At 35.3% G+C, this 15,275-nt stretch overlaps 1 protein-coding gene across 1 annotated transcript; it reads left to right on the plus strand.

The window, feature by feature from the left end:
• The first annotated feature begins 8,613 nt into the window (after positions 1-8,613).
• LOC107778821 (protein argonaute 5-like) lies at positions 8,614-14,545 on the plus strand. The gene is made up of 21 exons (XM_016599131.2): positions 8,614-8,979; positions 9,536-9,732; positions 9,807-9,956; positions 10,051-10,184; positions 10,276-10,388; positions 10,507-10,610; positions 10,894-11,026; positions 11,136-11,252; positions 11,731-11,805; positions 12,111-12,233; positions 12,321-12,465; positions 12,581-12,714; positions 12,793-12,918; positions 13,022-13,161; positions 13,241-13,303; positions 13,386-13,449; positions 13,571-13,697; positions 13,809-13,882; positions 13,956-14,050; positions 14,117-14,148; positions 14,251-14,545. Exons 1-21 carry the CDS (start codon positions 8,701-8,703, stop codon positions 14,367-14,369), a joined length of 2,544 nt encoding a protein of 847 aa, XP_016454617.2. The 5' UTR covers positions 8,614-8,700; the 3' UTR covers positions 14,370-14,545.
• The last annotated feature ends 730 nt before the right edge of the window (positions 14,546-15,275 follow it).

The following is a 15,275-nucleotide window of genomic DNA, read 5'->3' on the forward strand; positions in this document are numbered from 1 at the left end:
TCATTAATGACTTTGTTTGATCTCTTTGAACCTAGATCTTGGGATCTCCAGTCTTCTAGGTAGAGTTACCGCCACAATGACTTGTTCTCGGCCATAGCCCCATTCCCCTTGATGATTTCTCAACTACCTCTCTAGTTAGGCCTTTTGTAAGTGGATCCGACACATTATCACTTGACTTTACATAGTCAATTGTGATAATTCCTCTAGAGAGTAATTGCCTAACGGTTTTATGTCTTCGTCGTATATGACGAGATTTACCGTTATACATGACGCTCCCAGCCCTTCCAATTGCCGCTTGACTATCACAATGTATGCATATTGATGTCAACGGTTTGGGCCAAAATGGAATGTCTTCCAAGAAATTCCGGAGCCATTCAGCTTCTTCACCGGCTTTATCTAAGGCTATGAATTCAGCCTCCATTGTAGAGCGGGCAATACATGTTTGTTTGGACGACTTCCAAGATACCGCTCCTCCACCAATAGTGAAAACATATCCACTCGTGGACTTAGAATCAGTTGAACCGGTGATCCAATTTGCATCACAGTATCCCTCAATCACCGCAGGGAAATTACTGTAGTGCAATTCAAAGTTCTGGGTATGTTCTAAATATCCCAAAACTCGTTTCATTGCCATCCAATGAGATTGGCCTGGATTGCTCGTATATCGACTCAGTTTACTTATAGCACAAGCTATGTCTGGTCGTGTACAATTCATGATATACATTAAGCATCCCAATACACGAGCATAATCCAATTGTGATATGCTTTGGCCTTTGTTCTTTGCTAATGCAAGATTCACGTCAATTGGAGTCTTTGCAACTTTAAAGCCCAAGTGCTTGAATTTTTCAAGTACTGTCTTAATATAATGAGATTGTGACAATGCCAGACCTTGAGGAGTCTTATTGATCTTAATTCCCAGAATTAAATCAGCAACTCCCAAGTCTTTCATATCAAATTTGCTATTGAACATACGCTTAGTAGCATTTATGTTGGCAATGTCATTACTCATTATCAACATATCATCCACATATAGGCAAACAATGACTATGTGATTTGGAACATTTTTAATGTACACGCATTTATCACATTCATTTATCTTAAAACCATTTGACAACATTGTTTGGTCAAATTTCGCATGCCATTGTTTGGGTGCTTGTTTTAGTCCGTAAAGAGACTTAACAAGTCTACATACCTTCTTTTCTTTACCTGGAACCACAAACCCTTCGGGTTGTTCCATGTAAATTTCTTCCTCCAACTCTCCATTTAAGAAGGCCGTCTTAACATCCATTTGATGAATTTCAAGACCATACACTGCAACTAATGCTACTAACATCCGTATGGACGTAATTCTTGTAACTGGAGAGTATGTATCAAAGTAGTCTAGACCTTCTCGTTGTCTATACCCTTTGACTACGAGCCTTGCCTTGAATTTATCAATAGTGCCATCATCTTTGATTTTTCTCTTAAAAATCCATTTAGAACCCAAAGGTTTATTTCCAGGAGGAAGATCAACCAATTCCCAGGTATGGTTGTTCAATATGGATTCTATTTCACTATTGACTGCCTCTTTCCAAAACAATGATTCCGAAGAAGTCATAGCTTCTTTAAATGTTTGAGGCTCATTCTCCAATAAGAAAGTCACAAAATCTGGTCCAAATGAAGTAGACGTTCTTTGACGTTTACTACGTCTTGGATTCTCCTGATTACATGTACTTTCTTTTGTTTCTTCCCGAGGTCGTTTAGATCCTTCACCAAACGACTCACATTCCTTTTTATACGGATATATATTTTCAAAAAACTCAGCATTATCTGATTCTATAACCGTATTATTATGAATCTCGGGATTTTCTGATTTATGAACCAGAAATCGATATGCTTTACTATTTGTCGCATATCCTATGAAAACACAATCAACGGTTTTCGGTCCTATCTTTACCCTTTTGGGTTTAGGAACTTGCACTTTTGCCAAACACCCCCACACTTTAAAATAATTCAAGTTGGGCTTCCTTCCTTTCCATTGTTCATAAGGAATGGATTGTGTTTTGCTATGGGGCACTCGATTTAATATTCGATTAGCCGTAAGAATGGCTTCCCCCACAAGTTCTGTGGCAAACCAGAACTTATCAACAACGCATTCATCATCTCCTTTAATGTGCGATTCTTTCTTTCCGCAATCCCATTAGATTGGGGCGTGTAAGGGGCTGTTGTTTGATGAATAATTCCATATTCTAAACATATTTCTTCAAAAGGAGATTCATATTCACCACCCCTATCACTTCTTATCATTTTTACTTTCTTGTTAAGTTGCGTTTCAACTTCATTTTTGTATTGCCTGAATGCGTCTATTGCTTCATCTTTACTATTCAGTAAGTAAACATAGCAATATCGAGTACCATCGTCAATAAAAGTTATGAAATACTTCTTTCCACCGCGAGATGGTATTGACTTCATGTCACAAATATCTGTGTGAATTAAGTCTAAAGGATTCGAATTCCTTTCAACTGACTTATAAGGATGTTTAACATACTTACATTCCACACATATTTGACATTTTGATTTTTCGCATTCAAACTTGGGCAGTACTTCCAAGTTAATCATTTTCCGCAAGGTTTTATAATTGACATGACCCAAACGCACATGCCATAAATCATTTGACTCAAGTAAGTAAGAAGAAGCTGGAATATTATTATTATTTTCAACAACCATTACATTGAGATTGAAAAGGCCCTCGGTGAGGTAACCTTTTCCCACAAATATTCCATTCTTACTAATTACAACCTTGTTGGATACAAAAACGCACTTAAAACTGTGCTTAACAAGAAGTCCAGTAGAGACTAAATTCTTTCTCATTTCGGGAACATGAAGGACATTGTTCAAAGTCATGACCTTGCCAGAAGTCATTTTTAGAAATACCTTCCCATATCCTTCAACTTTTGCTGTTGAAGCATTTCCCATATAAACTGTCTCTCCGGGTTAAGCAAGAGCATAGGTAGCAAAAGCCTCTCTAACTCCACAAACATGGCGAGTGGCTCCTGAATCAAACCACCACAGTTTAGGATTTCCCACCAAGTTACATTCAGAGAGCATGGCACACAAGTTATCAACATCATCATGGTTTACTACCATGTTTGCTTGACCCCTTTTCTTGTCTTTCTTCGGAGCACGACACTCCGTAGATTTGTGTCCGGATTTCCCACAGTTGTAGCAGTTTCCACTGAACCGCTTCTTGCTTGGGTTGTATTTCGGACCAGAAGCCTTCTTCCTCTTTTTGTTAGCTTCAACAATATTTGCTCCCATTATTGTTGAATTTCCACGGCCTCTCCTTTCAGCAGCTTTATTGTCCTCTTCGATTCTCAACCGAACAATGAGATCTTCAAGGGACATTTCCTTTCGTTTGTGTTTCAAATAATTTTTGAAGTCCTTCCACAACGGAGGCAACTTCTCAATCATTGCTGCTACTTGGAATGCTTCGTTGATTACAAGACCTTCAGCAAGTAGATCATGAATAATCACTTGCAATTCCTGGACTTGAGTAATAACAGACTTGCTATCTATCATTTTGTAGTCCAGAAATTTTGCGGCAACGAATTTCTTCATCCCGGCATCTTCAGTCTTATATTTCTTTTCAAGCGCATTCCACAATTCTTTGGATGTCTCCATGCTACTGTATACATTATACAGATTATCATCCAGTCCGCTAAGAATATAATTCTTGCATAAAAAATCAGAATGCTTCCACGCTTCAATCACGAGAAAGCGTTCATTATCTGGAGTTTTATCCGGCAGATCAGGAACATCTTCCTTGATGAACTTCTGTAAACATAACGTAGTTAAGTAGAAGAACATCTTCTGCTGCCAGCGTTTGAAATCAATCCCGGAAAATTTTTCGGGTTTTTCTGCCGGTGCCAACGCCGGTGTTCGGCTTGTCGTTGCGTTGGCAGTCGCCATCGGAACAGCTTGGTTTTCGTTTTCAGTCATCATCTTTTCAGGGAAAAGAATGACACAAACAAACGTTTAATACACGTTTTCAAACTGGAGTAAAAATCACGTAGATTTTAATATCCAACAAAACGCCACGAAGGCTTTACTCTCCAAAACGGGAGTACACAAAACCACAAAGGTTTTAGTTTGCAGAATAATAAGAATAACACAAGTACAGAAATAAATATTAAATTCATTTTTTCTGTTTTTCTTTTTTAATCTTGTTGAAGTGACGGACTCCCTTTATTGTTGTTGGTTTTACAATAGCATGAAGGTGTTTGCCCTCTTTATTCTGTTATTCCCGGTCAATATTCCTGTATTTGTAAATATTAATTCTGCAAAATATAAGTTAACGTAATGAAACAATAATAATGAATTCGAGCCCACTGAATTCACAGTGTTTCCTTAAGGAATTTAATCCCCTCCTAGTACCCAAGGTAATGGATTATTTCCTCCCAGGATAGAACGAATTACACACTGGTGTAGCGGTACTTCAAACCCCAGTGTTTCGGCGAACACAAAGTTCGGTAGCAAATCACACTTACAGTTGCTTTGTTTGAAGTTTAAAAACAATGCAGAACAAAGGAGGAGATACTCAGAAAATCGAATGGAAATGCTGAGAGGAAGGAATGCAATGTATAGCTAATTGTATGTTGAGTTCTTGTTTTTTCCTTCAACATTGCTGCTCATTTATATAGCAACCAAGAAGGAGTGCAAGACCAAAACGTCCACCCTTCATGGTGGAGCAAGCATTAAGTGTTTGTGGAGCAAGCACTTCATGGTGTGTGGAGCAAGCACTTCATGGTGGGAAGACCATTATCCGGCTGCCAATTATCAATACACGGATTGGAAAATATCCGTTACAAATACGGATCAATCGATCATTTGACCAAATCCGAATCCGTAGCCGTAGCCGTAGCCGTAGCCGTAGCCGTAGCCGTAGCCGTAGCCGTAGCCGTAGCCGTAGCCGTAGCCGTAGCCGAGCCGAGCGAGCGAGCGACGACGACGGCGCGAGGCTTGCTTTCTTCTTAACTCTTTAAGAGCTACAAGAAGAGCAATCATATATATACCCACCAAAAATGTCTTCCACTTCCAATATGGGACAATGTCTTATTGTTAAGAGGGGGAAACTTAAAATTTTACTCAAAATTTCATTTTCCCTCCATTTCCCATTCACCCTCATTTTAAGAATATTACATCTTAAAATAAAACCTCAACATATTCTTCATTTCTTTCTCCCTTGTAAATTTTCTTCTGGGTGTTGTTAATCGTGATGGATTCTCTGTCTTTATTCTTAGTATTTGTCATTTCGATAATTGCAAAGATATACTCCTATATTGCAATAGGTTAATATTGCGTCCTATTTGTTTGAATATTCTAGAGCATGTGATCTTGAGGTGTAATATTCACGGGGAGAAAGATTTTGGTTGAGTTATGAGTTTGGTTGGAAATACGGTGCATAGTGGAATTAAATTTGGCTGATCAACAACAGGGGCCGGATGTAGCTATCCGAGTACGGGTTTAACCGACGCTACTAGAAAACTAGCATATTTCGTCCAAGGCATATCGAATGAAATCGCTCGAAAAAAAACCCGACCGAAATCGATCGAAAATTGCTAAATTGGTCGCAAAAGTCAACAAAAATATTTCTGACAACGGAAATAGTGGTCCTACAGCAAAAAAAATAAAAATTTCGACCGATTTCAGTCGGAAATTGGTCAATATTTGACCAACACCTTGTCATACTTGTATATAATGTACAAAAATAATTTTTCCAAATTTCCGGCAGAATTCGGTCGGAAAATTTGAAATTATTATTTCCCGCCTAAGAAAATTGGTTTTAATATAACAAAAATTATATATATTTAATTAACCAACCGGAATAAGTTATAATTAAATATTTCCGACCGAGTTCGGTCGAAAAAATAATTTTAAAATAATTAAAATATAAATTTAATAATATTACCGACCGAAGTCAGTCGGTTTTTATCACCCTTTATATAAATAGCTTTTAAATAAATAATATTTAATACTTATTTGATATATATATATATATATATATATATATATATATATATATATATATATATAGAGCTTATCAATAGCTTTAAAATAAACAATAAATTGTGTGTGTGTGTTTTAAAATTACTTTTATATGGACACTATATCCTATATCTATGTATATATATATATATATATATATATATATATCTATGTATATATATAGCCTATATATACATATATACACTATACTATATGTACATTTTATATAACTTATATACTATACACTTAGTATATATACTACACTACACTATATCGAATATAGCCTATATATATAGCTTATAGCTTCTATACCAATTACTTAATCAATGTATGATATATTTAATTCTGGTTTGTTAATATATTTTTTTTATATAAAACAATTAATGTGTTATTTTAGGTTTATAAATGAAATTTTAGAAAAAATAACTAAGCATATTTTTACATTAAAATGTAATGATAATTTTATTCACTTGAAATATTGTTTTTTGATTTATAGAATCCTTATTTAATGCACTCTTTTTTTCATAAAAAAGAAAGAAAGAAACAAATAATAAAATGGATAGATTAGTAAATAAATATTCCATGGGAAGAGAAGTAGTGGGGTTTTCCATGGGAAAATAAGTTTTTATTAAAATGTTTCAAAAATTATGACCGATTACGGTCGAAATTTGAAGTTATTTTCTTGTCCCACATCGGCTGAAATGGAAAAATAATTTTTTATTAAATGTTTTCAAAAATTTCGACCGATTTCGGTCGGAAATTGGCTTGTCCCACATCGACTGAAAGATGTGAGCTTTTCCATCTTATAAGTTGAGCTTTGATGCATAGAGTCCAACAATTGTGGACTAACAAAAAATAAGCAAATATAGGAAGGGTTGTAGTTAGTGCTTAGTAATAAGATTTAAAAATTCTATATTTAGAATTAGAATTCAATAAAATAATAATGATAATATATACTAGTACTAATTAGTAATATAGTGAGATATAATATTGTGGTGCTATGATATCTAGGGTTGTGGAGTATACATGCGATACAAAAAAATATATATCTGTAATATTTCTAAAATTATTATATATTTAAAATTCTCTGACCAATTTCGGTTGGTATTTTAAAAATTAAATAAAAAATAATTTAATTAATACCAACCGATTTCGATCGGTATTTTTAAAATTAAATATAAAAAAATTAATTAATACCGACCGATTTCGGTCGGTATTTTGAAAATTAAATTTAAAAAAAATTAATTAATACCGAGCGATTCGGTCGGTAAATGTAATTTGACTGTCAGTTAACGCATTGAAATTTCTGTCCGATTTCGGTCGAAACACCTTAGCGACCATCATTTTTCTGACTAATGAAAAACGGTCAAAAATCGGTCGCTTTTTCTCAATTTTCGACCGATTTCGGTCGGTTTTTCTAGACGAAATTAGCTAATTTTTTAGTAGTGTGTGTTTATCCTAAAAACGAATAACAGTTAAATTTGTACGTGATTTTAGGAATATGTGAATTGATTCAATATAAATACCACGTTTTAAACCCATAATGTTAATTGTATAATGAGTTCAATAATAAATACATAGAGATTGAACCCCATCAAATTAAAATCCTTAATCTGCCTTTGCTCATCAATGTTTCCAATTTAAAGTGTTACGTGATCTGGTTTGGTGATTTTATTTGTTCTAGCAAAGTCATAATATAGTGGTTCCGAAAAAAGATAAGCATGGACGATCATATATGATTATGGTGACAAGGAAGAAAATAGTTTGGAATAGTTAAAGCTAGATCTCTAAGCACGCTGCCTGCTTGATTAAAAAGAGTAACAAATAAATATTCCATAATTTAGTGTTATTTCATGTAATCAAACGAGTTGGAATTAACAGTTAATGTTTGTTATCTGCAATTTCTAGTATGTTTTTTCAAGACTTAGCTAAGGAAATTTCACCATAGTGTGTTCTTTTCATGAGTTTTCTCTATTTGCTTTTCTTGATTAATTTGCTTCCTTTAGCATTTTGATATACTCTTTTCGGTACTATTCATGGGTTTAATAAAGTTTGTTTTCTGCTTGGGACAAGCCACTATACTCGTTATTCCTTAGTGTTGTTGTTACAATACTAATTAAGGAAAGAAAGAATGAGAAAGCATGCAAAACTACTGCTTAGTGTTGCATGGACAAGCCACTGCTTAGTGTTGTTGTTACAATACTATACTAATTAGCAATAACTTCTTGCACAATTAAGGAAAGGAAGAATGAGAAAGCATGCAAAACTACTATAACATAGTCCAACTCCATCATGGACTAAAAGCCTACTATAAATGACTACTATAACATTTAGTTGCCAAGAATAAGAAATGTTTTTATTAAAGTAAATTGGACTAGACGATATTCCAATAAAAAATGAAGAACTATTGGGGGCTGCTTATTCCCTAAGTAAGAAAGAAATTGCGTTTCAAATCCTTTTTAAGTTGCAGCTTTTCCCCTACATTCCACCTTTTCTCTCTCTTCTCTCCACGTGCAAATACATGTATATATATATATATAGACACACCAATCCCAACTTCTTTTTAAGTTGCAGCTTTTCCCCCTACATTCCACCTTTTCTCTCTCTCTCCGCTCTCCCTATTTCCTTTTTCCTTTCTCTAGGCGTTTCCGGCGTTTCAGAAGGCTTTTCCTTACAATGTTTTCGAAGGAGGGGCCGTCTTATGCGCATGTACTTGTCCAAGGGAAGAAAAGCTCGGCGTCAAAAACTGATCAGTCGCCGTCAAAAGCAGTTCAGTCGCCTGTAAAAACTGATAAGACGCCTGTACAAACTGATAAGACGCCTATAAAAACTGATGAGTCGCCGTCAAAGCTTCCGAGGAGACCAGGGTACGGTAAAAGTGGAGTTCCTTGTAAAGTGAGAGCTAATCTTCTTTGCACTCAGCTGCAAAAGGAGGTTAAAATGTATTTCTACGAAGTAAGTCCTGATTCATTTGTGTAAGTCATTTTTTTATGTTTTTGTGAGTACTATTACATGTGTGTAAGTCAGCGTAAGTCATTTGTATGTTTTTGTGTCTCTGTGTATATATTTTTTTATTTTTGTATATCCTTCTAGAGTTCTGTTATGTGTAATATATGTATATGGCATTTGTATGACGGTATTTTTTGTCAATGAATCTGTGTGTGTAAATAAAATTGGAACACCATATTTTTGTTGTGTCAAGGTATATAGCATTGAAGTGTCTTTGTGTCTCTGTATTTTGGATAATATGAAATGTGCATCGATATTTATTAGTCTGTATGCGAGCCTCTATATGTTTAGCATGTGTGTATGTCATTGTATTAGGGTCTTTTAATGAAAAGCAGATGTGTTATCATGGACCAATATTAGAGTTTGTCATAGCTTTTGGTGAATAAGAGTTCATACTTTTTGTGAGCTCCACTTGCTTCAATTTTTATCTTGTTACTCCATCCTTCAATGCTGCATGTCGAATTCTCCAGTTATTAAACAACTTTTAAATTTTGACTTTCAGGTGAAATTCTCTCCCGCGATTTGGTCAAAGAAATGGTCAACAAAAGTTATACTCCAGCTCTATGTGGACTCTAAGCATCTCTTGAATCAACACAAATTAGCATATGATGGTAAAAGCTGTGTTTACACTTCTAAGCGGCTTCCATTTGAGTCTGAAGACTTTGATGTCAAGCTTACTGGAACTAATGGTGGAAAAGAGTAAGTTTGATTTTGGTGTTTGAGTTCTTAAACACTACAATATGAATACCTTTGGGCTGTTTTTTGTTTTTCAGGTGGTTAATGGAATACAAAGTCTCTTTCAAGTTTATTAGAGAAGTTGATATAACCAGTTTGAATCAGTTCATAGAAAGGTCAAGAACGGACTATCCACAAGAAGCTATAAAAGCTCTGAATGTGGTGCTTCAAACACCACCATTAGCCACGTATAATTCCTTCATTTTTCTTATTCGTTTCATTTACTTTTGAATGATAGTAAATGATAATATATAGGTCTAAACTGAATTCTTTCAATTGTAGATACGAATTAGTGGGAGATTCATTTTTCGATAGATCGTTGGGAGATCCTCGTTCCCTAACTGAAGGTTTAGAATTGTGGGTTGGCTATTTTCAGAGCCTTCGGCCAAGACAGATGGGGCTGTCTTTGAATATTAGTAAGTGGTCCCCCCCCCCCCCCCCTCTTTCTTTTGTCCAATCTTATTGGATAATTTCCTCTAAAACCCTTGTCCTGCTACTATGCTCCAGATAGTTTAGCCAGACCATTCTACCAGACAATAGATGTATATGAATTTGTTGCAAAGAACCTTGAAGTCAGGGATCTTAGTGGGTACATTATGTCTGATAAGGACCGTATCAAGGTACCAGAAAATTGCTTATTTGTTTATTGCTATGTTCTAGCCACAATTTGAAGACTTCAAATCACTCTCTCTAAGCAAATTTAAGATATGTAGGATGATACTAGTTTCATAATTTCAGGCCATATGCCTTTTGAAAGATCTTATGGTGGAGATGCTTCACGAGGGTCGTGTCGTTCGCTACAAAGTCTATGCATTGTCGGATCAACCAGCGGTAGAGTTAATGTATGTTATGATTTCAGTTATTTGATGCTTTAAACATTAATATGCTTTAAGTTGCCATCAAGTCTTAATGTTGTTATATATATATATATATATATATATATATATATATATATATATATATATATATATATATTCTATTGTTGCTATGACTGGTTTAAAAGAATATGTTCTTAGATTGTTATTGCCTTGTTAAATAGTTTTACTTTTCTTGTGTTGTTTTTACAGTTTCTTTACAGGAACTTTTCGTGTTTTCGACTAATTTTTGACGATTATGTTGTTTAAGGGTCTCCCATGATCCCGAAGGGGAGATATCTCTTTTCGATCGCTACAGTAAACTCTACCTGACTCAAATGAAATACCCAAATTTGCATGCTATTCAGATTCGAAAGAGTACTCCTGAATATATTCCCATGGAGGTTACTTACTCTTATTGTCATTCTGCATCTTTTCATTTTATTTTTCAACTTTTCTATGGCTATTATCTCTTCATGTACTTTTTTTCCTTTCTCATATATTTAATTTCAGTTATTCAAAATTGCCCCGGGACAAAGATATAGAAGTACACTAAATGCCAAGCAGGTCTCAGGGATGCGAAAAGCAAATTGTCAAAAACCAACTGATAGAGAGAAAATTATTAAGAAGGCATGTATACGCCACATATGTCTTACATAAGACCAGTCCGGCTCGCAATTGATTTCACATGCTTTTAAAATCTATTTTTAATTAGATGTCGCTTCTTCCTGTAGGTTGTGAAGTCTAATATCTATGATGCTGAGAACATGCCTTCCCAAAAAGATAATGCTGATGAAACGATGATTGACAAGGTATTTCAATAGCCAGTCTCAGTTATCCTCTGAGTAAATAGTGATTCATCTAAGGAGTTTTTGTTCAAAGCTTATAATTGATTTCACGTGCTTTTTAACATCTGTATTTTAATTAGATGATGTTGATGATGAACGAATTCGGTATTTCGGTTCAGAATGGCCTCACCACCATTGATGCACATGTTCTTTCGGCTCCACAGGCAATTTCTTGGGCTATGCTTGTTTTAGGCATCTATGGATTCATTGAAACGTTAGCTCATGGGATTTTAACATCTTCATTGTTTCTGGTCTTGCAGCTGAAGTATAATCTTGAATCAGGGAAACAAATACAAGTGCTGCCTGAGGATGGTCACTGGAATATGATCGACAAGGTTCTTCGATAGTCACGTATATTAGTTGACTATATAGCGATTCATTAGAGGAGTAATATTGTTCTAACATTTCTGTTTGTTATTATTGTTAACGTTGATATTATTTATACTATTTATCATTTCGTGCATGTAAAGTGAGTTTACTCAGAAGTCATAAAGAACACGAACTGAGTTTCATATGCATCTCTTGCCATTTTGTCGAAATCTGTCATATTGGTTATTAATGTTCTTTACCTTTTTTTTAATCAGTGACATTATTTTACTGCTAGTATTTAGGTCTCGATCTGTGATTTTTTTTTTTCTAGAAAATGATCAATGGTGGCAGCGTAACATCCTGGACATGTGTCAGCTTCTCAAGGACTAAGTTATCGTCGCAGCCAGAGGAGTTCTGCAAATCACTGATTAGAATGTGTCGCTGTTTAGGAATGGTAAGGCAATATGTCACTTTCATAATTTGTAAGTATTTGCTTCTGCTTATCATGTCACATTCTTAGTCTTGTTGTATTTGGTTGTAGAAGTTCAACAACGATCCTTTGGTTCCTATTCGCTCAGCTGATGCTGGTCAAATAGAGGAAACTCTGGTCGGTATCGTTGAAGAGTCTGGGAAGACACCTCTTCAGCTTTTAATTGTGATTCTACCAAAGGATTCAGGATATTATGGTCAGTGATAAAGATTGTTCGAATTACTGATAAGGAATAGGAACATTCACGATAAAGATTGAAGTTATGTGGTTTAATGGTGATTTCGCTTCGAATGACATCTTTATCTTTTCAGGAGAGATCAAAACTATATGTGAAACTAGACTTGGTCTTGTTTCCCAATGCTGTCAGTCAAAGAAAGCATTTTCCAAAGATACAGAGTTTATTGAGCGGTACCTTGAGTACTTAGCACTGAAGATAAACGTCAAGGTTTGCTAATTAAGCTGTGCGTTTTTAAAAGACATTCTGTCAGTCCTTTACCAAATTCTGATGTGCAATTTACTTTAGGTAGGTGGAAGAAACTTCGTATTGCAGCACGCAATACTGGCTCTCACTGCTGTCCCAACTATTGTCTTTGGTTCTGATGTGTCACATCCTTCACCAGGAGATGTTTGTAGTCCATCCATAGCTGCAGTATGTGAAGTCTATTACTTAACATCTGTTAATTATAAATTGTTTTACTATTGTTGCTTATGCTCTTCCCGCGGAACTAATAGTATAATATTTTCTTTTATAGATGGTCGCGTCTATGGATTGGCCAGAGCTTACTAAATATAGGAGTGTGGTTTCTGCACAGAGCAGTAGGCAAGAGATCATTATGGACCTGTACAAAGAAGACACAAATGATGGAAAGACTGTTGGTGCTGGAATGATTAGGTACAAGTCCCTGGTTATAATGTTACATTGTGTTTTCCATACCATAGTTCTTGTCTTAGAAATTAATTGTTTTTCCCAGGGAATTGCTACTTGCTTTTAAAGAGTCTACAGGGATATGTCCTCAAAGAATAATCTTCTATAGGTAAGTCTTTTTTCCTGTTGATTCGTGATTTTGTCTCCCTTTTCAAAGTTATGATCCAGTCAAACTTTGCCGTGAATGACAGAGATGGAGTGGGAGAAAGTCAGTTCAGTGAGGTTTTGGAAAAAGAAGTAGCTGCTATTCGCATGGTATAAATTCCTGTCTATTGTCTTGGGATCTGTCGCCAGTTCTGTTTTTGCACATTTGATTTTGATGAATCAACTCATCTTTATACATATTTTTTACATGCAAAGCTCACCTTTTTTTTAGGCATGTAAATCACTCGGCGAAACGTATAAGCCCCGACTTACCTTTGTGGTAGTACAGAAAAGACACCAGACACGTCTTTTTCCGGCTGATGAGAAGTTGATACCCAAGAGTGGAAACATTTTGCCAGGTTTCATAATTTTGTTCTTAGTATCTGGTAATAGAAGCATATGAAATTGTATTTGTATGAGTACTTTAATGAATACTTAATCATATGACTGCTACTATTTTTTAAAAATAGGTACCGTAGTAGATACCAAGATTTGCCACCCTATGGAGTTTGATTTTTATCTGTGCAGCCATGGTTCCATGGAGGTAAAGTTGTTATTTTAGTTCATTACCAGTTGTATGCTCCTTCATACGCTGATGTCTACTATTAATAAATCAGGGTACTAGTCATCCCGCGCATTACCACGTCTTATGCGATGATAATGGATTCGATGCAGAAACCATTCAGGATTTAACATACCACTTGTGTTACAGGTAATATCTTGAACTTAATTTCCTTGTATGCTTGAATATCTTGTAATCAACTTCCGTTCATCTCAGGGATGCAAGGTGCACATCATCGCTTGCCATCGGTTAGTTTTGCGCCTAGATTGTTGTTTATAAATATCTTGTCTCTCTTTCGAGTTATATTCAGGTATTTTTATTCTTTAACTAATTACATCTCTTATATGCAGTGGCACCAGCTTATTATGCCCACTTAGCTGCTGGTCGTGCACGTTATTATGTTGACAAGGCGGGGATCATGAGTCTTCCTAAGATTAAAAAGCAAAGTGAAATAATGTATTATTGCTGAGTGGTAGCTAATAAATGGACTTGATCCATCTATTATAGCTTCACTCCCAATATTTGTTTACAAGCAAAGTGATGACCATGACACGGATGAGGCAATTACTAATCCGATTGAGTGTTCAGTTTGTTTGAGTATTCTTGAAAATGGTGAAATTGCTAGGATTTTTGCCTGATTGCAAACACACTTTCCATAACTTGTCTTTGTACCAAACGACTCCTGAATGTGTTCGCGCCTATTAGTGTAATATCAAGCACGTGTTTGTTTGTGCGCCTAACTTTTACATTAAAAACTTTTGACAAACTTTCAGCTATAGAAGTTACATAATATAGCTTCTCAAATATTTATCAAACTCCCTTCAATATCCTTTACTAATTTTATGGTGGCTGGTCTAACATTAAAAGGATTATAGTTCATCTTTCTGTCTACTTTGCCTTGCATCGAAAGGAATGAAATGGACCAAAGGAAATACAAAGAAGCATTTACTTTTAATAGAGTAACCTAGCTTTTCTATCTAATTATTAACTAACCGCCAAAGATTATCGTGACGTGGTAAATACTTTTTCGTCCTTAATCAGAGGTTCAAGTCCGAACCCTGAATACGGAGTAGTCTTTGGTAGGGAGCGCTCTACCCCAAAGTGATTTTTCTTAGCTAGAACCCATATAGGCTACCGGACATTGGATAGGAATTTAAACAATAAAATCTATCTATTAAGATTTGTTTTCTCATTCTACCAAAGAAGCATTTACTTTTAAGAGGGTAACCTAGCTTTTCTATCTATTTATTAACTAACAACCAAAGATTATCATAGTGTAGTAAATAATCCTTCATCCTTAATTAGTGGTTCGGGTTCGAGCCTTGGATATAGAGCTGTCGTTGGTAAAAAGCGCTTTACCCTCAAAGTGGTACTT

This window comes from Nicotiana tabacum, chromosome 12, assembly GCF_000715075.1.
Source record: "Nicotiana tabacum cultivar K326 chromosome 12, ASM71507v2, whole genome shotgun sequence".
Lineage (NCBI taxonomy): Eukaryota > Viridiplantae > Streptophyta > Magnoliopsida > Solanales > Solanaceae > Nicotiana > Nicotiana tabacum.